At 47.2% G+C, this 23,174-nt stretch overlaps 1 protein-coding gene across 4 annotated transcripts; it reads left to right on the top strand.

Annotated features, from left to right (window-relative positions):
* Positions 1-5,228: 5,228 nt before the first annotated feature.
* Positions 5,229-23,156, top strand: STX4 (syntaxin 4). 4 transcript variants are annotated; one of them, XR_011462629.1, is made up of 11 exons: positions 5,229-5,495; positions 5,683-5,784; positions 5,898-5,997; positions 6,134-6,208; positions 6,934-7,004; positions 8,667-8,775; positions 8,859-8,935; positions 9,508-9,645; positions 10,544-10,654; positions 13,729-14,016; positions 22,264-23,156. XR_011462629.1 is itself a non-coding variant. In XM_070362562.1 (10 exons), the coding sequence occupies exons 1-10, from the start codon at positions 5,466-5,468 to the stop codon at positions 13,768-13,770; spliced, it is 855 nt and encodes a 284-aa protein (XP_070218663.1). In that variant the 5' UTR covers positions 5,229-5,465; the 3' UTR covers positions 13,771-15,062. The 4 variants fall into 4 exon arrangements, 2 of the variants coding, with proteins under 2 accessions (XP_070218663.1, XP_005887044.1); XR_011462628.1 differs by having other exon boundaries at positions 22,152-23,156; XM_070362562.1 differs by lacking the exon at positions 22,264-23,156 and having other exon boundaries at positions 13,729-15,062.
* Positions 23,157-23,174: the final 18 nt, after the last annotated feature.

The raw sequence follows: 23,174 nt of genomic DNA, 5'->3' as shown, positions 1-23,174 counted from the left end.
TTGAAACGTTTTCACATTTATACATAATGAATGCCTTCATTCTTTTTTATGGCTGCATACCCACTAATGGACAAGTTTCTGATGTATTGCAAACAATACCCAATGAATAGCATTGATGTATGTATGTGTCATTTTACACAGATGCAGATCTGGTGACTTAAAATTCCATTTCCTCACCCTTTGCAGCCCTTATGGACTTAAAACTTAAAAATATGATGCCAGTAGTGTGCAACTTCTGAGCAGGGCCTCAAGAGACCTTGCAGCTTCTACTCGCACCCTCTTGGAACTCTGAGGCCACTATACTCTGAAGAAACCCAGGTTGAAATACCGCACAGAGAGAGTGTGTGGTTCAGCCGTGTTGGTCAACTGGACCATCAGAGCTTAGGTCCCAGACATGTAAATGTGAGAAAGGTCATCATGGGCCACCTAACTCCAGCCAAAGTACAAGTTGATTGTTGCTATTTGAAAAATCTAAGATGAGACCAGCAGAAAAACCACCCAGCTGTCCTTAGAATCTGGAGAAACAATACATGCATTCAGAATTCAGAAACAGTATACGAGGACTTCCTTGGTGGTCCAGTGGCCAGCACTCTGCACTCCCAATGCAGGGGGCCCAGGTTTGATCCTTGGTCAGGGAATTACATCCCACATGACACAAAAGATTTTGCATGTCCCAATGAAGACCCACCTCAGCCAAATAAACAAATATTAAAGAAAACAAACAGTATATGCACTCAGAATTTTGACATAAAATATGGTCTAGGTTGTATCATTTTGCACGCCCCATCAACACGTGAAAGTCCCTGTTTCCCCACAGTTTTGCCAAAAGACTGGGTTGCCAAACATGAATTTTGTTAGACTTCCCTGGTGGTCCAGTGGTTAAGACTCTGTGCTTCCTCTGCAGGGGGCATGGGTTCCATTCCTGGTTAGGGATCTGGGATCCCACAAACTTTGGCATTCCAGCCAAAAAAGAAAAAAAAAATGTTGCTAATGTAATATATCTCAGTATTATCTTAATTTTCACTTCTCTTACATGCAAAAATGAACATCTGCATATTTAAGTCTTTATTGTCTTTTTTTGTGATCTGTCATGTTCTCTGGCTGTTGTTTTTTTATTGAACTGTTGGTCTTTCTTATCACTACATGGAGCTCTTTAAATAGTAGGGAGATTAGCCCTTTGTGTATGATAAGAATTGCAAATATTATTTTCCCAATTTGTCTTTTGATTGTTCTTTCATTTTTTTGCCATGTAAAACTTTTTCATGTAGACAAGTATATTAATCTTCTATTTTACATTTTCTGAATTTTTTATATCCATTGTGGCTTAGCTGGTAAAGAATCTGCCTGCAATGTGGGAGACCTGGGTTCGACCCCTGGGTTGGGAAGATCCCCTGAAGAAGGGAAAGGCTACCCACTCCAGTATTCTGGCCTGCAGAATTCCATGGACTGTGTAGTCCATGGGGTCAAAAAGAGTCAGACATGATTGAGCGACTTTCACTTTCTAATGTACTTTTGTTTTTTAATTGAAGTTTGATTTACAATGTTGTGTTAGTTTCAGCTGTACAACAAAGTGATTCAATTATACATATATATGTCTGTTTTTTCCAGATTCTCTTTCCTTATAGGTAATTATAGACTATTGAGTGTAGTTTCTAAATTTTGAGTTGTAGTTAGAAAGGCCTTCCTCATTCTGAGTTATAAAGAATTTTGTCCATTTGTTTTTCTAGAATTTCTCTGGGGGTTATCCTAACCAGCTGTGTGATGCATCATCTTCAGAATGAAGTTCCAGGCCAAGGTTATGGCACAGGTGACCTGGTGTCATCCACACGGAAAGGAAACAGGAGGAACAAGAAGTTAATTTAGGAGATTCTCAGGGGAGACGATGTGTGGTGTTTGGAACATGGTAAGTTTAAGACATTCATGGAACTCCAGGAGGGGATGTCCAGAAGGCAAGTGGATTCAGAGGTCTAGAGGTTCGGAGAAAATTGGGGGCTAGAGATATGGATTTGGGAGCCAAATATGGATGTCGATTAAAGCCATGAGAGACAAGAGGTTCCCAGGTGGTGCTCTAGGGCATGATTAAGGTCAGGCTCAAGACACATCATGAGGAGAGAGTGGTGGGGCTTCATCTCTGTAGCCCTTGGGGTTTCGGTACAAAACCAGCCTCAGAGACATTTGAGGGTGCACAGAAGCCCTATGTGACCCATGCATGGATATCTTTGGTTCTCGGTGTGTATGTGTGCTTAGTCTTTTAGTCATGTCCAACTTTTTGCAACCCCATGGACTGTAGCCTGCCAGGCTCCTCTGTCCATGGAATATTCCCAGCAAGAACACTGAACTGGTAGCCATATCCTTCTCCAGGGGATATTCCCAACCCAGGGATCGAACCCAGGTCTCCTGCATTGCAGGCAGATTCTTTACTGTCTGAGCCACTAGGAAAGCCCTTGGCTCTTGGGAAGACAGCACATAGGGAATGAGAAGAGGACCAACAACCTCCCTAGCAGTCTGTTCCCACCCAACAGATGTGGGAGAGAGACTCATGATGGGGGAAGGGAAGAGACTCATCTTGCTGTTGGCCCCCACCTCCCCACCAGATGATCCAAAGTAGAGCATTAATGGGTGGCAGCAAGTCCCCCAGGGGTGGGTGGGACACAGGGAGCCACTCCTGGCTCGTGTTTTTCTTGGATCATAGTGTACTGGTTAAGAGCATAGAGTCTGGAGCTTCCTCTCTGGTTCCAAATCCTGGCTCTCATATTTGCTAGTGTGTAACTTTGGGCAAGTTACTTACTGCCTCTGTGTCTTAGCCTCCTCCTCTGTAAAATGAGGACAGTAATACAGTACCAATCTCACAGAATGTACATAAGGCTGAAATGAGTAAGCTTTTATTAAGTACTTATATTGGTGCCTGGCATACAGTAAATGCTAAGTAAATGTCAATTAAAAAGAAATTGGGCAGACTTCCATGGTGGTTGAGTGGTTAAAAATCCACCCTGCCATGCAGGGGACACAGGTTCGAACCCTGATTGGGGACTTAAGAACCCACATGCTGTGGGGCAACTAAGCCCGCGTGAGGCAACTCCTGAGCCCGCAAACTCTGGAGCCCTCCAAAGAACCAGAAGAGAAGCCCAAACGCTACAACTAGAGAGTCCATGCACCACAACAGAACATCCTCCATGACACAGAGAAGATCTCGAGTGCTGGAACTAATACCCGATACAGTCAAATAAATTAATTTAAAAAAAAACAAAAGAAATTGGGAATTCTCTGGCAGCCCAGTGGTCAGGACTCTGTGCTTCACTGCCAAGGATCTGGGTTCCATCCCTGGTTGAGGAATTAAGATACCTCAAGCTGCATGGTGTGGTTAAAAAAAAAAAAATTCATTCCTTCACGAGTGTTCATTAATCAGCTACCATGTGCCAGGCAGTGTTGCAGGCGCTGGGAACATGGTAGTGAATAATTAAGGTGAAAATCCCTGTCCTCTTGGAGCTTACATTCTAGTAGGGTGGAGAGGAGGGGTGGAGGCAGACAATAGATAACACAAATTAGCAAAATACATGGTATGTCAGATCCAAGTGAAGACATGAGAGATGGGCAGGAGTTGGCAAGGATCTGGTGCATGGTGGGGCTCAGGAGATGAAGAGGGGAAGAAAGACCCTGGAGGAGTAGCAGCATGGAATCCCTGGCAGAGACACCCTGGCTGTTGACATCCTGGGATCCAGGAAAACTAATATTCCTCTCAGCTATTCTGAGACTCACTGAATGACTTTGGGGTGTCCTTCTATAGAAGGTGGGTTCCAAAAGGGCAAGGCATTCTTGTCTGCCCTGATATATCTCTGGCCCTAAAACAGTGTCTGGCCCATACAATAAATATCCACTGAATGAATGAATGTCTACAGGGTTAGGGTTAGGGAAGTGTTACCAACACCCTGAAGCATAAAAGAGACTAGGGAACCATAAGTTTCATCTTCAGTTATATAAGAGGCTAAGACTCTATCAACAAATATTTACTGAGGGCCTAACATGTGCTGGGTTTCCCAGTTGGTTCAGTGGTAAAGAATCTGCCTGCCAGTGAAGGAGACACAAGAGATGCTGGTTCGATCCCTGGGTTGGGAAGATCCCCTGGAGGAGGAAATGGCAACCCGCTCTGGTAATTCTTGCCTGGAAAATTGTATGGACAGAGGAGCCTGGTGGGCTACAGTTTGTGTGTGTTAGTCACTCAGTCGTGTCCGACTCTTTGTGACCCCATGGACTGTAACCCTCCAGGCTCCTCTGTCCACAATCATGCCCTCACTTTAGTAACTCACAGGCCACGATAATATGGAATATTTTTGTGGGTTCCAGAGGGCATACCCCAGTGCAAGGTGGGGGTCTGGGGAGGGGGTTGTCTAAGTGACATGCTGCTCAATGTAACAGACCGTTTTCTTAGCCCGAGCTGCCCTGAAATGCCCTGCTTGAAGGTGGTGAGTGCAGCGGGACTGCAGTGTTCAAGCCGGGCGCCAGCCAGCCGCCCACCTGTCAGAAACTGTGCCAGGAGTATGCGGGAGAAGAGAGTTCCGCCTCGGGTGAGGTCACTTCCCACCCCCAGATGCTCTGCCTACAAAACCTTGCAATTCTCTGACGCTGGATCTTATTCTTTTCTGAATTTCAAGGTCTCATGATGTTGACAGCTCCAAATTCGAAGTCGTCAGTCTGCCCACACTCGCAGACCCAAAAGAAAGGAAGCCGGATTCAGCTTGGGTCCTACCACCCACTGTCTCTGGGGGTAGTCAGCGCCCCCTCCCCGCCTCGCGGGGGTTCTGAAGGGAGGTATCTCGGGCGCGGGGTGCCGAGGACGTCGTGGGGAGATAGGTGTTCCAGAGATGGAGTTGACAGGGCCGAGACATGTGACAGTCGAAGCGTCACGTTCTGTGGTCTGAGACTGGGACCAGGCTGGTCACATGACGCGAGCGGGGGGGTTGCACTATGGTGTGATGCGAGATGAGGGGGCCTCACAGATCACGTACCAATGACGCATTCCCACCCGTTTTGGCAACTAGATTTCCGCTGGAAGACGCGATAGTTCCGGCAAAGGGGGCGGGTTCTCACGTCCTGGCAATTTCGCTTCCGTTCGGGGCGTTGCGGCTTCCGACCTCAGCCTTTCCCTGGGGTGGGGAAGAGACGCGATCCGGTGCGCATGCTCCAGTCTTTCCAGAGGGGGCGGGGCCGAGGCTACAGGAGAGGGCGGGGGGAAAGAAAAGGGAATTCCAACCTGTGGAATCTTGGGGGTCCCCGAGGTCGGCTCCTTCCCTTTGAAACTGTGAATGGTGCCAGGGACAGAGCCTCTAGCGACTCTTGGGGGAGGGTTTGGGGTCTGCAGGGTGAGGGCGGAGGGGAGTGTCAGAGTGTGAGTTGGGTACGGGAGTTCCAAACTTAGAATCTTGAGGCCCGCCGGTCTTCGGCGCCGGCGAGAGGGATCTCGGGCCGCCATGCGGGACAGGACCCACGAGCTGAGGCAGGTGAGAATTTGGCGCAGCAGGGTTGGGGCCGGGTGGACGGGATGGCGTCTGCCGGAATGCAGGACTCCTGGTCCTCGGGGCCGGGAGGGATGACTGTGGGGTAGGAAGGAAAGTCCCGGAAGCCCGTGAGTTCTACTGGGGGAGAGCAGTAGCAAGGAAGTGATGCCAGTGACCCCGGCCCTGGCAGGGGGATGACAGCTCGGACGATGAAGACAAGGAGCGAGTCGCGCTGGTGGTACACCCGGGTACTGCACGGCTGGGGAGCCCGGACGATGAGTTCTTCCAGAAGGTAAGAGGCTGGAATCTCAGCCAGGATTCACGAGGGGGCTGGAGGGCCCGAGAAGCAGAGCAGCCTGGAGCACCCCCCATATCTCCCTCAGCCCTCTCGGTCATCGTCCCCAGGTTCGGACAATTCGGCAGACTATCGTCAAGCTAGAGAATAAAGTCCGAGAGTTGGAGAAGCAGCAGGTCACCATCCTGGCCACGCCCCTTCCCGAGGAGAGTGAGTGAAACCCTGGGTGCAGAACGCATGCTCAACCAGAGGGCTTGTGGGGGTTGTAGTTCCACACAGGTGGCGGCCAGGGAGATTTGTTGAGGTAGAGGTTGCTATTTGGGCATCATGGCTTTCTCTTGTTTAGGCATGAAGCAGGACCTGCAGAACCTGCGCGACGAGATCAAACAGCTAGGGAGGGACATCCGCGCGCAGCTGAAGGGTGAGCTCCTAGGACCTCAGCCAGATACTTTCCTCTGATCCTGCCCAACTCCTGGTATATCTGGGGAGTGTGTGGTCCAGAGAGGCCAGTGATATATATCCAGGTCACACAGCAGGCCAAAGTCTAGAATCTCCATCTCCTGGCTTCCAGTCCAAAGTTCTTTCCACAGCATATGCCTGCCTCTCAGGTTCCCTTATTTATAATGAAACCATTTCCATTTGATCTTTGTCCAAGGCAGAGGTTAGCGTTGCTACCTTCAGGTCATTATCTACATATAACTGTATAGACTGCCTTCCACATCCCAGGTTCTGCAAGGGTGGATTCATGCAACTGTGGATTGTGTAGTACTGTAGTATGCATTTATTTTCTTAAAAGTTGGGTATAAGTGGACCCACACAGTTATGCAAGGATCATCTGTACTCCTACAATTCTTGCTGCCCAGTGTGTATTCTTTGGGTGGGAAGATGTGGGTTTTGTTAGGAACCTTCTCCAAACATGTGGGAATTCTCTGATGTATTTATTGCAAAGAAAAATATACTTTTGCCTGTCAGAGGCTCAGAAGTAGTCATTTTATGATGAATTTTATTAAAAAAAAAAAAAAAGGCCCTGTGGAGATATTGTATCTCTATTGTATGGCTGGGTGGCTGGGTCCCAGTCCCCAAATGAATTTCAGAAGCCAGAGGTCAAACCCCTTCCTCTACCAATACTTTTGTGTCTTTCCATAGCCATAGAGCCCCAGAAGGAGGAAGCTGATGAGAATTATAACTCCGTCAACACAAGAATGAGAAAAACCCAGGTGGGTTCATTATTCCCAGAAGTAGGACATTTCAGCAAGTGTTCAGTAGATCATTAGATGGCAGATGTAAGAAGGCAGGGCTCTTAGAGATCATTAAATCCAACCTGATGATTTTCCAAATGAGGAAACTAAGGCTCAGAGATAAAAAAAGGATTTACCCCAAGGTCAAGAACCCGGGTCTTCTGACTTCCAATCCATTATAACACCTTGCCTTCTTCTCCTCCATTCAGTGAGAAGTTGCTGAGACCCCAGACATGATCTGGGCTTGGCTGTAGGAGATATACTTTCTAGAAGCCAAGATGGGGAGTTAAGCTTGCATAGATGACAAAGACATTACTCAGGTAGGACTTGGTAGTTAATGGCTCTGCCCAGGGAAAAAGAGGGTGCAGTCAAGTGACTAGGTGGTTCCCTACCCATGTGATGGGGACATCCTCTGCCCCAAGGACAGAATTCAAGAAGTCAGAAAGAGGAACTTCCCTGGTGTGTGTGTTGGGGGAAGGCCACAGTATCATCATCTTAATAAGGAGATTTGAAATGGTCTGAGCAGTATCCTCTGGGTGCCCAGAGAGGCATGGTTTGGAGTTCTTTGAGATCAGAGGTGGAGTAGGGGGGCCCAGAACTCAGCAAAGATCCCAGATTGAAGATTGAACAATTTGGGCTTTTTTTTTTTTTTTAATAGAAGAGAAGGAAAGAGTAGCTTTATTACTTTGCCAAACAAAGAGGGGAACACAGTAGGTTGGTGCCTCAAGAACTGCCCCCCCTACAATTTGGGCATCTTGAAAGGGTGCAGCTGAACCCAGGATAGCAGATGTGTCCTGGAAAAAAGGAACTCCAAGGAATGAGCAGATTTTAGACATCAGGAAAATGGACAAGCAGGGAAGGCATTTCCGGGGGGTGAGGGGTGAGGGGCTTGTGGTAGTCATTGTGTGAGAGGCTGAGTGCCCAGGTGGGCCTGCAAAATCTGGGCAATCAGCTGACTGCCAGGTATCCTGGCACACCTTTAGTCTAAGCAGGGAGGGTGGTGTTCAGCCAGCATTCCACTAATATTCTTTGAGGGCCTACTGTATGCCAGACCCTTTTCTAGCTGTTTAGGAAACAGCTGTCAACAAATGATCTCTATCCTCTTGGAGATTTCATTCCAGTGGGGAGAGAGAGTCACCATAATAAATCAGTCAATTATTGTAGAACATAGAAGTATTAAGGGAAAAGAGAAGAGGGATTGAGAACAGCAGGAGAAGGCAGGTTCCAACAAGGTGGAGAAAACTTCCAAAGGTGACATTGGAACAAAGACTTCCAGGCTTCTGTGGGGCCTGAGCATTCTGGGCTGAAGAAATAGCAACTGCAGAGGCCTGACGTGGGGCTGTGTTCTGATCAGGGAGGAGTCAGGAGCCCACTGTGGCTGGAGGGAAGGAGAGAGGGAGACAGTGTGGGGACATAAAATGAGAGAGGGAAGGTGGGAAAGGGTGGGTCCTGTAGGGCCTTGTAGGCCCTGGGAAAGGCTATGGCTTTTACTTTGAGAGACCACGGGAGCCTTTCAAAGAGGTCAAGGCCACAGGTACCTCTGAGCTCATGCTCTTTGCTCATTGTACCCAAGGGGCTGCTGAGGCCCAGACCAGGCAGGGATCTGCCCAGGGGTCCCCAGCTTCTCTTCTCCCTCCTTAGCACGGGGTCCTGTCCCAGCAATTTGTGGAGCTCATCAACAAGTGCAACTTAATGCAGTCTGAATACCGGGAGAAGAACGTGGAGCGGATTCGGAGGCAGCTGAAGATCAGTGAGTTGTGGTGCCCATTGTGGTGCCCGGCACACAGGGTCAGCTGACCCAACCAGCTCTGAGCCTGGCCTTTTCCTTCACAGCAAATGCTGGAATGGTGTCTGACAAGGAGCTGGAGCAGATGCTGGACAGTGGGCAGAGCGAGGTGTTTGTGTCCAATGTGAGTGGCCCCCACCAGCCTCTCTCTGCTGGGCCCCCCATCCTCTCTGAGTCCTTTTTTTAAAAAATTATTTATTTATTTATTTTTAGCTGTGCTGGGTCTTCGTTGCTGTGCAGGCTTTTCTCTAGTTGCAGCAAGCAGGGGCTGTTCTCCAGTTGCGGTGCATGGGCTTCTCCTTGCAATGGCTTCTTTTGTTGTGGAGCACAGGCCCTACAGCCCGTGAGCTCAGTAGTTGTGGTTCTGGGGCTCTAGAGCACAGGCTCAGTAGTTGTGGCACACGGGCTTAGCTGCTCCGCAGCATGTGGGATCTTCTTCCATCAGGGATCGAACTGGTATCTCATGCATTAGCAGGTGGGTTCTTTACCACTGAGCCACCAGGGAAGCCCTCCTGGCCCTTTTTCATGGAGGGAATCCTGAGGCCCAGAAGGGAACATATTAGCCTGCCTGGCATCCCTCATTAGGGCCTGGGCCCCAGTTCTAGGCCCGAGGGCTGCCCCAGAGCTGAACAGGAACTTCTAAACGTGCTGCTGATTTCCTTGTGACCTGTCCCATCACTCCTGTCCACTCTGCAGATACTGAAGGATACACAAGTGACTCGACAGGCCCTAAATGAGATCTCGGCCCGGCACAGCGAGATCCAGCAGCTGGAGCGCAGTATCCGTGAACTTCATGAGATTTTCACTTTTTTAGCCACTGAAGTGGAGATGCAGGTGGGTGCCTGAGGCTGCTGGCTGGGCTCGATCCAGTCCCCAGATGTGAGAGCATGTCATGACTGTCAGCCTGCTTCCACCCTTAGCCTCTTTCACCAAGGCTTTTGTTACCCTCCAGACTGGCCCTTACTTCTATCCTTAGCTGTGTTCCCAGATTTCATCCTCCTCAGTAGCTACTCCGATAATTACTGCTTTATACCTTGTACCCCATCCTTGAACTGCAGCCCACACCACGTATGGCCCCAACCCTGGCTCCTCCTCCAGCAACAGAATCCATTCTTGTACACTTAAGAGCTCTTCAGTTGCCCCCTAGAGGGGCCTGCCTCCTAAAATGTAGACAAGGGTGGGGTGGGAGGTGGTATTCTTCCCCCGGCCCTTATCTCATGATAAAGGGAGCTTCCAGGTCCATCTGGGAGGAGCTGACCCCAGTGCCCTCTTGCAGCTGGGAGTCCTGGGGGAGAGATTTCACTCTGTAGGAGTCCAGGATCTGAAGGCTGGTGGTACTGTGAGGAGGCAGCGATAGGGAGGGCTTCCCAGCAGCTGGGAGCCAGGCCTAAAGAACAAGGGACTTCAGACAGGTTTGCGAGGGGACAAAAGATCACCCTCTGTGAAAACATATGAGCCATTCAAGGTGCTCCGCTCCCAGCCAGCACTGCGAGTAGAAATTGTATGGGGCGAGGGTGCAGGACAGAAGGGAGCATACGGTAGGAGGGAGCCTGGAAGCCATCCCCAGGCGTGTGGACTTCTGTCACATGCGGTCCTGTCCCCACCTCTTCCTTAGTGCACCGTTTTCTGCCAGGAGTGTCCTTCAGTCCTCTGGTTGGGGTGGGCAGAGGAGCTGCTGGGCCTTCCACCCCAGTCATTCCTTCCTGCCTGAACCGCCTCCTCTTCCGAGCAGGGGGAGATGATCAACCGGATTGAGAAGAACATTCTGAGCTCAGCAGACTATGTGGAACGTGGGCAGGAACATGTCAAGGTGGCCCTGGAGAACCAGAAGAAGGCACGCAAGGTGAGCCTCCGCCCTTCCCCCCGCCACCCCTCCCCCTGGGTGGCCCTCCCTCCACTCCTGAGTTTCCCTGACACCCACCCCCCCTACCCTGCTTCCTCTCCCACAGAAGAAAGTCTTTATTGCCATCTGTCTGTCCATCACTGTCCTCATTCTGGTGGTCATCATTGTCATCTCCACGTTGGTTTGACAGCGCCGCATATTCTTGGTGAAATACTGTGGGCCTGCCCCCTGGCCTGCCCCATACCCGACCCCAGCCTTTTCTCCTCTCAGACCCTCTTCTGCCGCCTTCCCTTGCAGACACTAAGAGCACCAGGGACCCAGGGTCTGCCTTCTCTCCCAGCAGCTGGGGGTGGGCTGGACAGAGCCTCCAGCCAGACCCCTTCCTCACAGTGGCCTTGTGCAGAGGGGCAGACAGTTCTTCTGGGGTCGGCAGCCACTCATCCATGGGGGCCTCCCCCCTGGGTCACAGTGCCTGGGGGCAGGCCTGCAATGTCCTGTTTGGCAGAGACATGTAGTTTTGTAAGAAATTAAAAAAAAAAAAAAACCTTGGAGATTCCCCTGTGCATGCGTGTCCTTGAAAAGTTTGGTCCAGGGCCTTCAGGTATCCAGCCTGCTCACCTCCCCGCCACCCTGGGGGACAGACCCAGCCCAGGCAGACTCAAATCAGACTGTCTCAGGTGACCACGCCAGGCTGGCAGCGCCCTTCTACTCTCCCATGAAGATGGGTGGGGCCTGGAAGAGATGACACCCACATGTGGCTCAGTACTGTCCCTCAGTACTGTCTCAGTACTGGGAAAGAGCATTGTGAGGACCTAAGCCCAAAACAGTGAGGCTGAGCCAGGCCAGGCTGAGACACAGAGGGATGTGTGTGTGGCGTCTATGGGCATTCCTGAGGCCAAGAAGAAGGGGCATTCCTGAGGCCAAGCAGAAGAGGCACTCTGAAAAAGGAACTGAGTCTGTTCCTTTGGATACAGTGGACAAGGAAGGGCCTGTCCCAGAGGTGGCCATATTTGAGTCCAATGGGAAGCAGGGAGTCCAATGGCTAGTTACAGGAAGAATCAGTGAAGAGATTGCCAGGCAGAGGGTTCAACAGGCCAGGCCTTGTGCTCAGAAAAAAGCATTGCCTTTTCTTTTCTTTGTATTCATTTATTTAATTTACTTATTTTTGACTGTGCTGGGTCTTTGTTGCTGCTCCTAGGCTTTCTCTAGTTGCCATGAGCAGGGGCTACTCTCTAGCTGTGGTGCACCGGCTTCTTCTCTCTGGGGCTTCTCTTGTGGAGCACAGGCTCCAGGGTGCCAGGGCTTAGTTGCCCCGAAGCATGTGGGATCTTCCCAGACCAGGGATCAAACCCGTGTTTCCTGCATTGGCAGGCGGATTCTTAACCACTGGACCAAGGGAAGTCCCTATTTATTTATTTTTTAAATTAATTTTTATTGGAATATAGTTGCTTTACAATGTTATACTGTACAGCAAAGTGAATCAGCTGTATGTATACGTTTATCCCCTCTGTTTTAGATTTCTTTCCCATTTAAGGTCACTACAGAGCAAAGAATAGGGTTTCCTGAGCTATGCAGTAGGTTCTCTTAGTTATTTTATACATAGTAACAATAGTGTAACAATAGTGACCGGGAAGCCTGGCCTGCTGCAGTCCATGGGGTGCAAAGAGTTAGACCCGACTGAACAACTGAACAAAACCCCAAAACAATAGTGTATATATGTCAGTGCCAATCTCCCAGTCACCCGCCCACCGCTCCCTCTCCCCACTTGGTGTGGCATTGCCTTTTATATAAGAGTTCAGATTAGAGAGGGAGGCACTCAGAATCAGCCCACACCTTGTTTCTCAGGGGTCTTGTGGCTGAAGCGGATAGAGGAGGCCGAGGAGCCGTTTCTATGATTCACCTGAGTTCCAGACTCCAGCTCGAAATTTCTAAAAGTTCCAAGACCCATGCCTGGTTTCTGGAGCTGGATGTAGCGCCTGTTTCCAGAAACTTGGTTTCAGGGCTCCTGCCTCCGAAGCCTGGTAGGAATGGGGGAGGGCCTGACCCCTGACCAAGGTCTGGGGGCGGGGTTCCAGCCGCCTTGTCCCATCCCACCTTCGATCCCACTGGTTGCCGCTGCTGCTCCTGGCTGCCCAGCTGTACCGTTTGCTTCGGCCGCCAAGTATGGGGTACACACGTGGGCGCCGGGGCGACGCGAGCCAAGGAAGGGATGGGCCAGTGGAAGTTGGTGCAGACTTGGACCCAGCTCCTGGAACCGGGCTGGGGGAGGGACCAGGGGCCGGGATTGGGCCGCAGTGGCGTGCGATCGGACCTGCCCGGCTTCCACCCGAAGCTGGGCGCCCTCCTGCAGCGCCTCCCTGTGGCCCGGAAGCGGCGGTTGCGCGGGGCCTGCGCCAGGTCCGAGGGGTACAATTGGTACCGAGCGTACGGGGCGTGGCTGAGGGGTTGGCCGGGCTGACACTTGGAAAACGGACCGTTCGGATTGGCCAGCGGACCTAAATGTTGTTCCTGAAGAGCATCAGGATTGGTCCGCAGGGCGTCCTGAAGGAGTGAGCATCCGGAATTAAACTGCAATTAGGTGTGGGCGGGGCCTCAGAGCGAGACCTCAGTCGCACCGAAAAGCGATTGGATCACACAGCGAAAGGGGCGTGATCAAACGCCTAATAAGGCGGAAGGGGGCTGGCCTGGGAGAGACCTGTGAGGGTAGGGGCTCAGGACCTCACATGAGAAGGCGTGGCCGGGTCCCGCCCCCTAGCAGCCGGAACTTGCGGCTGCTAGAGATTCCGGGAGTGTACCTACGCGTTAGTCCTGCTTGAGGTCCTGTGTCCCGTGTACAGAAGAAACTAGACGCCTGCAGGAAGAAGCCCTCGTTTTTAGCAGCGTGCAAACACTCTAGATGTCCACCCAATGGGGAAACTGCGAGACCGGATGGATGCTGCCTCAGTAGAAGACTGATTTGGACTCTGGGCTTCCATGATTCTCCACTCTCCATCTCTTCCCCTATGGCCTGCTTCTTCAGCGGAATCCTGTCCTGTTGGTCGCCTTTATCCACTCTCTCACTTTTCTGCCTTCAGAATCAACTGAAGTTGCAACCCGTGGCGCCTACCGGGATCTGACAGAGACTGTCAAACCGACGCGGAGATTGCCACGTCTACGCAGCTGGGTGTCCACGTAGGGCATGTGCCTTCTGCTCGGCAGTGCTGGACAGCGCCACCCCCGAGAGGCTGCTTACTTGTCTCAGGACGCCATCCAGAACTTCTCAGAAGAGTTGGCTAGACGGCCGAGCAAGGGCTCGGATGGCGGGTTCAGTAATTTGAATTTTTCCGATGGGCTGTGGGGACCCATGGAAGGTTTCTGAACAGGTGAGTGGCAGGTTTGGAGCAGACCTAGTAGGCAAGTGGACCCAGGCACTGGAGCTTTTACAAGTTCCCTTGTGTATACCCCTTCTGTGAGGGAAACCAACCTGAGTGAGGGGCTATGGGAAAATTTTTTCACTGAAAAGTTGGGTGCTGTCAGCCCAACTTTTAAGGAACACCGTCTGCGTGAATTGTGGCTTTTCCAAATCCATCTTGTATCACAACCTTTCAGCTGCAGCCTTCTCCACTTATTCCTCACCCACTGAATATTTCATGGTTCAGATTCTTAAGAAAAGAGACCTGATTGGTTTAGGTCAGGCTACATTGACCTACTTGGGAATTGTTTACCTTGAGTCAAGATTTTACCCTTGACCAAGGTGTATGCCTGGAGAATCCCAGGGACAGAGGAACCTGGTGGGCTACAGTTCATAGGGTCGCAAAGAGTTGAACACGACTGAAGTGACTTAGCGCATACACAGGATGTATGAGAGATGTTACAAGGTACAAAATGCGTCCGCACAGTGTGTGTGAAGGAAGAATGGATGAACTCAGTGATTGACGTTTCTGGTACAGCCCTGTAGTAGATTATATTGCTGTTCCACATATATGCTGTTCTTCCTATTGGGCCCCTCACGTGAGGAGGATTATACATTCATGCCCACTTACAATAGGCTTGGCTATATAACATGCTTTGGAATCTGAGTAGATATTAAGACACCACTTCCAAGTAGAAGCTTTAAGCACCAGTGAGTAGTCTGGCAGTTTCCCATCTCTTTTTCCTCTGCCATGAACCTGTCAATTGCCAGATGAAGACTTCTTCAGCCTGGACCCCAGAATTAACAGGACATGAAGCTGATCTGTAGCTCACCTGTAAAATGAGGTGTGATGTAAATGAGAAACTTCTCCTGCTGGAAGCCACTGATATTTGGAGGTTGGTTTTTACCAAATTATCATAAGTCTAGTTCAGCTGTTACAGAACTAGTACCCAGAAGTGAGACGTTGCTACAATAAAAAGAAAAACCTGAGTTGTGTGTCATTAACTTTGGATCTGGACAGTGGCTGGTGAGGAAACTAGCATTGGAAGTTGCAAAGATGGTGATGTGTGTTATGTAATGGTGAAGCATTTGTTTAAACTGTAAGCTGGAAATAGAACTAAGAGTACAAATAATGTCCAACTGAGTTTAGAGATTTAGGCCAAAAAATGGGGAAAGAGAATATTAGTAGCATGCCCTGGTTGCTGTTGGGTGCATCTGACAAGTTACTATAAGAAAAATGACTCAGAAAATAATTGGCCACTTTTTAAGCAGAAATTGAAGAGAATATAGAAACTCCAGGCAAATGATTAAAAAAAAAAAATGCATTTTTGGCTCTGCTGTGCAGCATACAGGATCTTAGTTCCCCTACCAGGGATTGAACCTGTGCTCCCTGCATTGTGAGTGAAGAGTCCCAGGGAATTCCCTGATCCAAATTTTTAACCAGTGAAAGATGCAACTGACAAGACCCTTAAGGCACAAAGTTTCATGAAAACTCATCTTTGTGGGACTTCCTGGGTGGTCCAGTGGTTAAGTCTGCAATTCCAAGGCAGGGGGCATGAGTTCAATCCCTAATCAAGGAACTAAAATTCTACATGCTTCAGAGCAACTAAGCCTGCAAGCCACAACTACTGGCGCCATGCGCTCTGGAGCTAATCCCCAGCAAAGAAAGATTCCGCATGATGCAAGGAAGGTCCCTTGGGCTACAACTAAGACCTGGCTCAGGCAAATAAATAAAATGAACAAATAAATAGTAAAAATAAACAAACAGTCAAGACATCTCCAAACCAGGATATGTGTTATTAAAAAATTAATCAGTGTGTTGTGACAAAAAATTACAGGGGCTGTTCTAAAAGATAGTCAGGAATGGCTTCTTAGGGAAGGTGACTAATTCAAAGAGCAGAACTGACAGCTCAGAAAGCAGAATAAAACCATGGAGGATTGTTTTTAGGCCTGAAAAGCTAAAGAAATTTGCTCAGCTGGTTTTTGAAATTGCTTTGGATTAGTCACTCCTTTTTGCTTTCCATTTCTCCTCTTTTTTAACCAGAATGTCTATTTCTATCACCTGATGCAATTCCCAGGCTTCCCTGGTGGCTCAGTGGTAAAGAATTTGCCTGCCAGTGCAGGAGACACAGGTTCAATCCCTGGGTCAGGAAGATCCCCTGGAGAAGGAAATGGCAGCACACTCCAGTACTCTTGTCTGGGAAATCTCATGGACAGGAGCCTGGCAGGCTACAGTCCATGGGGTTGAAAAAGAGTGGGACACAACTTAGAGACTAAACAACAAAAAATGCATGTCCTAGGATTGCATGTTGGAGTACATGACTTGTTTCATTCTTTTTCTTTTTTGGTGGCATGGCACAACATGTGAGATATTCATTCCCCAATCAGGGATTGAACCTAAGCCCCTTGCATTGGAAGCACAGAGTCTTAAGCACTGGACTGCCATGGGAGTTCCCATGACTTTTTTTTTTTTTTAGATTCATAGGTCCACAGATGGGAGGAATTGTACTCCAGAATGGATTATACCCAGAGCCTCATCTGCATCTAATTTAGATAATGAGATTTGGGACTTTTGGTTTGATGAGATTTATGAGATTTTTTTTTTTTTATTTTTTTACTCTGACTTGATGCTGCCATGGGATGAGACTTTTAGGGACCTTGGGAGGAAGTAAATGCATTTTGCTTGTGGGACAGATGTGCACCTTTGAGGCCTAGAAGGTGAACTGTGGTAAGGAGAATAATGGCCCCCAAAGATTCCATGCCCTAATCTCTATGAATGTTATGTGCCAAAAAGGACTTTGCAGATGTAATTAAGTTCACCAATCAGTTGAGACAGGGAGATTGTCCTGAATTATTCATATGGGCCAAATGTAATCATATGAGCTCTTAAAAGCTGAGAAGCTTCTCCAGCTAGCTACAGAAGAGGAAGACAGAAGTCAGAGAAATTTGAAGCAGGAGGACTCAATGCACCATTGCTGACCTTGAAGAGGGAAGAGCTCCTAGCCAGGGAATATAGACAGCCTATAGAAACTGAGAACAAACCTCTGGCTGACAGCCTACAAAGAAACAGGGACCTTAGTACTACAGGCAAATGGAACGGAATTCTGTTAATACCCCCAGGTGAGTCTGGAAGTGGATTCTATGCCAGAGCCTCCAGATAAAAGCTCACATTGGGCAAGACCTTGACTTCAGCCTTGTGAGACACTAAGTAGAAGCCCAGTCAGAGCCTGGACTTCTGAACCTACAGAACCATAGTATAAGAAATAGATGTTGTTTTCAAGATGTTAAGTTTGTGGTCATTTATTATGCAGCAGTAGAAACAGCAAGATTTGAGCTGAGATGTGAAAGAACAGAAAACATCATGGGCAAATTTAGGGTGATGGGTTCCATCACCAGGAAAGAGCAAGTGCAAAGGTTCCATGACGGAGAAGAAACAAATCAACAGAAGGTCAGCATGGCTGGAGCCTGCTGAGTGTAAGGAACAGGTAAGAGATTAGTCAGAACTGGGATAGGACTTGAATGGAAGGCAGGCTCCAGGGAGAGGGATTTTTGTTGAAGTGGGCTGTCTGTGTCTGTGCTAAGTTGCTTCAGTTGTGTCTGATTCTTTGAGACCCTATGAACTGTAGCCTGCCAGGCTCTTCTGTCTATGGGATTCTCCGGGCAAGAATACTGGAGTGGGTTGCCATGCTCTCCTCCAGGGATCAAACCTGGGACTCTTATAGTCTCCTGCATTAGCAGGCGGGTTCTTTACCACTAGCACCATTTGGGAGGCCTGAGAGTGGGTTATGCATAAGTAACTGAGAACAAGTCACCAAATTTCCTTGGTTGAATCCAGAATCACTGCCCCACCTACAGAGCCTACTGCCTTCCCTGCTTTGGCCCTGGTGCTAGAGTTTTCTCCTGTGAGGAATTCTAATCTATCCAGCCACTTGGCTGGGGAGGGGATGATGACTGCAATCCATAATAAGGAGCGATGTCAGCTATTGCCCTAGCAGCGGGGGCTATGATTTTGCATTCCCAAGATGCATTCACTACCTGGAACAGTCCTGGCAGAGTCAGGGGATTAAAGGAAGTTGGGACAGAAGAAAAGTGAGGGCCAGAAGTCAGACTGTCTGGAATTATCCAGATAATGGGGACAAAGACATCACAAGAAAAGAAAACTTCAGCTCACTATTTCTTATGAACATAGATGTAAAAGTCCTCAACAAAATACTGGCAAACAAAATCCAGCAATATATAAAAATGACTCTACAAGTGAGGTTTATCGCAAGAATGCAAGGTTGGTTTAACATCTGAAAATCAGTTAATGTAGTAATAATAAAGACTATTAATAGAATAAAGGACAAAAACCTTTTGGTCATCTCAATAGACACAGAAAATACATTTGACAAAATCCAACAACTTTGATTTTTAAAAAAGCTTAAGAAACTAGGAATAAGAGGGAATTCCCATAACTTGCTAATTATCAAAAGGCATCTATGAAAAAGTCACAGCTAACATCATACTTAAATGATGATAGACTGGATGTTTTCCCCTCCACAGACCCAGGATGTCTGCTCCCATCATGTCTGTTTAACATTGTAAAAATAAACACAATAGAAATAAATAAAAGGCATCCAGATTGGAAAAGAAGAACTAAACAACCTCATTTTACAGATGACATGATTTTGTATATAAAAAGTCCTTAGGAATTCATATACACAAAAAAGTTAGAGCTAATAAACCAGCTCAGCACTCTTGAAAAAGAGTGGGACACAACTTAGAGACTAAACAACAAAAAATGCATGTCCTAGGATTGCATGTTGGAGTACATGACTTGTTTCATTCTTTTCTTTTTTGGTGGCATGAACTATAGGAACAAAATATGAAATATTTTGGTTGCAGAATAGAGGAACAGTGTACAGAAATCTATTGTATTTCTCATCACTAGCAATGAGCAATCCAAAAAAGAAAACAATTCCATTTACAATAGCAACAAAAGGAAAAAATACTTCTACATAAATTTAACAAAAGAAATGTAAGACTTATACTCTTGAAAACTATAAAACACTGTTGAGAGAAATTAAAATCTAAATAAAATTTAAAACACCCAAATGTTCATGGGTCAAAAGATTTGATATTGTCAAGATGACAATACTCCTCAAATTGATCTACGGAGGCAGTGCAATCCCTATCAGAATCCCAGCCAGTTTCCTTTTCTTTTTTGCAAAAGTTGACAAGTTGATCCTAAAATTCATATGGAAATGCAAGGGATCTAGAAAAACAAAAATAATTTTGAAAGAAGAACAAGTTGGAAGACTCACATGTCCTGATTTAAAATTTTACTACCAAGCTACAGTAAGCAAAACAGTGTGATACTGGCATAAAGAATGATATATACCCAGGGAATAAAATTGAGAGTCTAGAAATAAACCCTCATATTTATAGTCAGTTTACTTTCAACAAGGAAGTCAAGACAACTCAATGGAGAAAGAATACTCTTTTCAACAAATGGAACTGGGATAGTTGGATATCATATGCACAAGAATGAAGTTGGACCTTTACTTCAAACCATATACAAAAATTAACTCAAAGTGGATCAAAAATCTGAACAGAAGAGCTTTTAGCTATAAAAACTTAAAATTTATTAAAAAAAACTTTTATGCATTTTAAACTTTTAAGTTTATAACTAAGTTATAAACTTTGTAAATGTTTCTAAAACTCTAAGATGAAAACAAAGACATAAATCTTCATGACCTTGAATTAGAAAATGGGTTATTAGATAATGGCTTTCAAAACACAGGCCTGTGGAGAAGGAAATGGCAAACCACTCCAGTATCCTTGCCTGGAAAGTCCCATGGACAGAGGAGCCTGGTGGGCTACAGTCCATGGGGTCCCAAAGAGTTGGGCACTCTTTAATTTTGTGTAGGGAAGGGAAAATGTCTGCCACTTGCAGCTTATTTCTTCTTGCTGCTTGGGGACCTCTGGCCTTGCTACCTGTTACCCTCTCACTGCTGCCTGCTTGTTTAAATAAAGTTTTGTTGGAACTCAAAGAAAAACCAAAAACCCACAGGCCTGAGTGTGTGGCGCTAAATGGCTTTAGTTGTCTCTGACTCTTTATGACCCCATGGACAGTAACCTCTGTCCATGGGATTCTCCAGGCAAGAACACTGGAGTGGGTTGCTGTGCCCTCCTCTGGGGATCTTCCCGACCCAGGGATCAAACCCATGTCTCTGAAGTCTCCTGCATTGGCAAGCGGGTTCTTTACCACTAATGCCACATGGGAAGTCCCTCTCAAAGCACAAGCAATAAGAAAAAGAATAGACAATTTGGACATGCTCAAAATTAAAAATGTGCTTCAAAGGGTACCATCAAGAAAGTAAAAAGACAACCCACCCAATGGAAAGGAATTTTTGCAAATCATAAAGAACTTATATCTGGAATACGTAAGTCTTACCACTCAACAGAGTCAATCCAGTGAAAACAATGGGCCAAGGACGTGAACAGACATTTATCCAAAGATGATATACAGATGCCCCATAAGTGCATGAAGAGATCCTCAACATCATTTTCCACCAGGGAAAAACACATCAAAACCACGAATTTACACCTACTAGGAGGGCTGTAATAAAAAAGATAATAACAACTGTTGATGAAGATGTGGAGAAATTGGAACATTCATGCCTTGTTGGTGGGAATATAAAATGGTGCAGTCACTTTGGAAAACTGCCTGACAGTTGGTCAAATGGTTAAACATAGAGTTACCATATGATCCAGCAATTCTATCCCTAGATATATACACAGAGAATTTAAAAAGATGTCCACACAAAAACTTGTACATGAATGTTCACAGCAGCATTACTCATAATAGACCAAAATGGAAACCCAAATGTCATTCGGCTGATGAATGGATAAACAGAGTAGTATAGCCATACAATGGAATATTATTTGACAATAAAAAGGAAAGAAGATCTGATCAAACTATCAATACAACATGGATGAGCCTTGAGAATGTTATGCTAAGTAAAAGAATTGGTCACAAAAGACCACATATTGTATGACTACATTTACATGAAATGTCCACAACAGGCAAATCTAGACTGAAAGCAAATGATCCATTGCCTAGAGCTGAGGGTAAAGGATTGTCAGGGAATGGGGGCTTGGGATCAATGGGAAGTGACAGCTATGGAGTTTCTTTTAGGGGGGTATGAAAATATTCTAAAATTAGATCATGATGATTGCATAACTCTGTGAATATACTAAAAACCCCCGAATTATATACTTCAGACAGGTTAATTGTAGGGTATATTAATTTTTTTTTTAGTTTTACCAGTATATTGCTACCAATCCATCTCCCTCCACCCTCCTCATGTGTGCATGTGCTCAGTCACGTAACACCATAGACTGCAGCACCCCCCTGCCCCAGGCTCCTCTGTCCATGGGCTTTTCCAGGCAAGAATACAAGAATACTGGAGTGGACTGCCACTTCCTTCTCCATGAATTTTATTTTAATAACACTGTTAATTTTTTTGAAAGTCAAACTGAGTCCTCAGGGAGCAGGAACTTTGGTATAGGATGCTGGGGGTGTCAGAGAAGGGGGCCCAAGGGATGGGCGGATTGTCTGGGCCCAGAAAGGGAGCAGGAGTTGTGAATCTCTTCTAAACATTCAGGGAACCCACTCCATCCTTCATTGTAGACACATAGCCAGGGAGATCTATTGATTAGTGTATATGGTATCTTTGTGTATGTGTGTATATGTACACGTGCTCACTTGTGCCCAATACTCTTTGTGACCCCATGAACTGGAGCCCACCAGTCTCCTCTGTCCACAGGATTTTCCAGGCATGAATGCTAGACTGGGTTGCCATTTCCTACTCTGGGGGATCTTCCTCACCCAGGGATGGAAACTGCCTCTTGAGTCTCCTGTTTGATAGATGATTTTTTTTACCACTGTGCCACCTGGGAAGCCCATATGGTATCTTTACAAGAATATATTTTTAAAAGGTGCCACCCCAACCCCCAAGATAAAGCATCTTGCTCGAGTTCAAAAATCAAGTCAGTAGTAAACAAAAGTTCTCCTGCTTTCAATCTCCCCATCTGATGTCTGTTTCTTTCCTGGACCCTTAGACTTTGATCCCAGCCTGGACAGAAAGGAGGCCCAGGGACAGTGCTTATCCTGCTCTGGGTGTGAGTATGGCCAGTGAGTGTCCTTGGTCAAACTGGTGCCCTCTTTCTGCAGCCATTACACCCTGGTCCCTGCTGTTGCCACGCGGCCCCCTTGTTCTGCTATGGAGAATGGACGTGAGGTCCCTGACACTAAGGTGATACCTACTACTTCTGCTTCAGGTGCTAGCAGCACATGGGCTGGAGGGAGCCTGAACACCACACTTCCTAAGGCTGCCAACTTGGTGACCCCCAAGTCTACAGGTGACAGTGTGGAAAGGAGGATCTGGTTCACTGCGACCTTTGGCTTTGGTTTGTCTTATAATTGTGAAAGGCCCTAGTAGTTGGAATTTATAGTTCAGAATCAGTTCCTGAGTATCCTTCTAGAAATACTGTGCTGCTGCTGCTGCTGCTAAGTCGCTTCAGTCATGTCCGACTCTGCAACCCCATAGATGGCAGCCCACCAGGCTCCGCCGTCCCTGGGACTCTCCAGGCAAGAACACTGGAGTGGGTTGCCACTGCCTTCTCCAATGCAGGAAAGTGAAAAGTGGAAGTGAAGTCGCTCAGTCGTGTCCGACTCTGTGACCCTGTGGCCTGCAGCCCACCGGACTCCTCCGTGCACTTGGATTTGAGCGCTTACGAGTAATTCGGCCCAAATGGGAGAATACTAACCACACTGCTGTGCACTTTTTCATTTGACTTTTTTTTTGGATATTATTCAACGACACAGATTGACAAGTCTAATTTTTTAAAAACTGTTGCATAATATATTTTACAGTGGCTTTTAGACCTTTGCAATGGACATAGAGGGTGTTCCCAGTCATCACATATTTTGCTGCACTGAACAGTCTTTCATTTTCAGTTTTGTCACAGAATTGGAAAAAGAAATTTGTGGTGTAAATTCTTTGAGGTGTGTTTGCTGAGTCAAAAAGTGTATGCTTTTTTTTTTTTTTGGCTGTGCTGCATGGCTTGTGGGGTCTTAGTTCT

The sequence above is a fragment of the Bos mutus genome, chromosome 25 (genome assembly GCF_027580195.1).
Source record: "Bos mutus isolate GX-2022 chromosome 25, NWIPB_WYAK_1.1, whole genome shotgun sequence".
Taxonomy (NCBI): Eukaryota; Metazoa; Chordata; class Mammalia; order Artiodactyla; family Bovidae; genus Bos; species Bos mutus.
The sequence above is the reverse complement of the archived record's forward strand: the minus strand, read 5'-3'. Positions and strand labels throughout refer to the sequence as shown.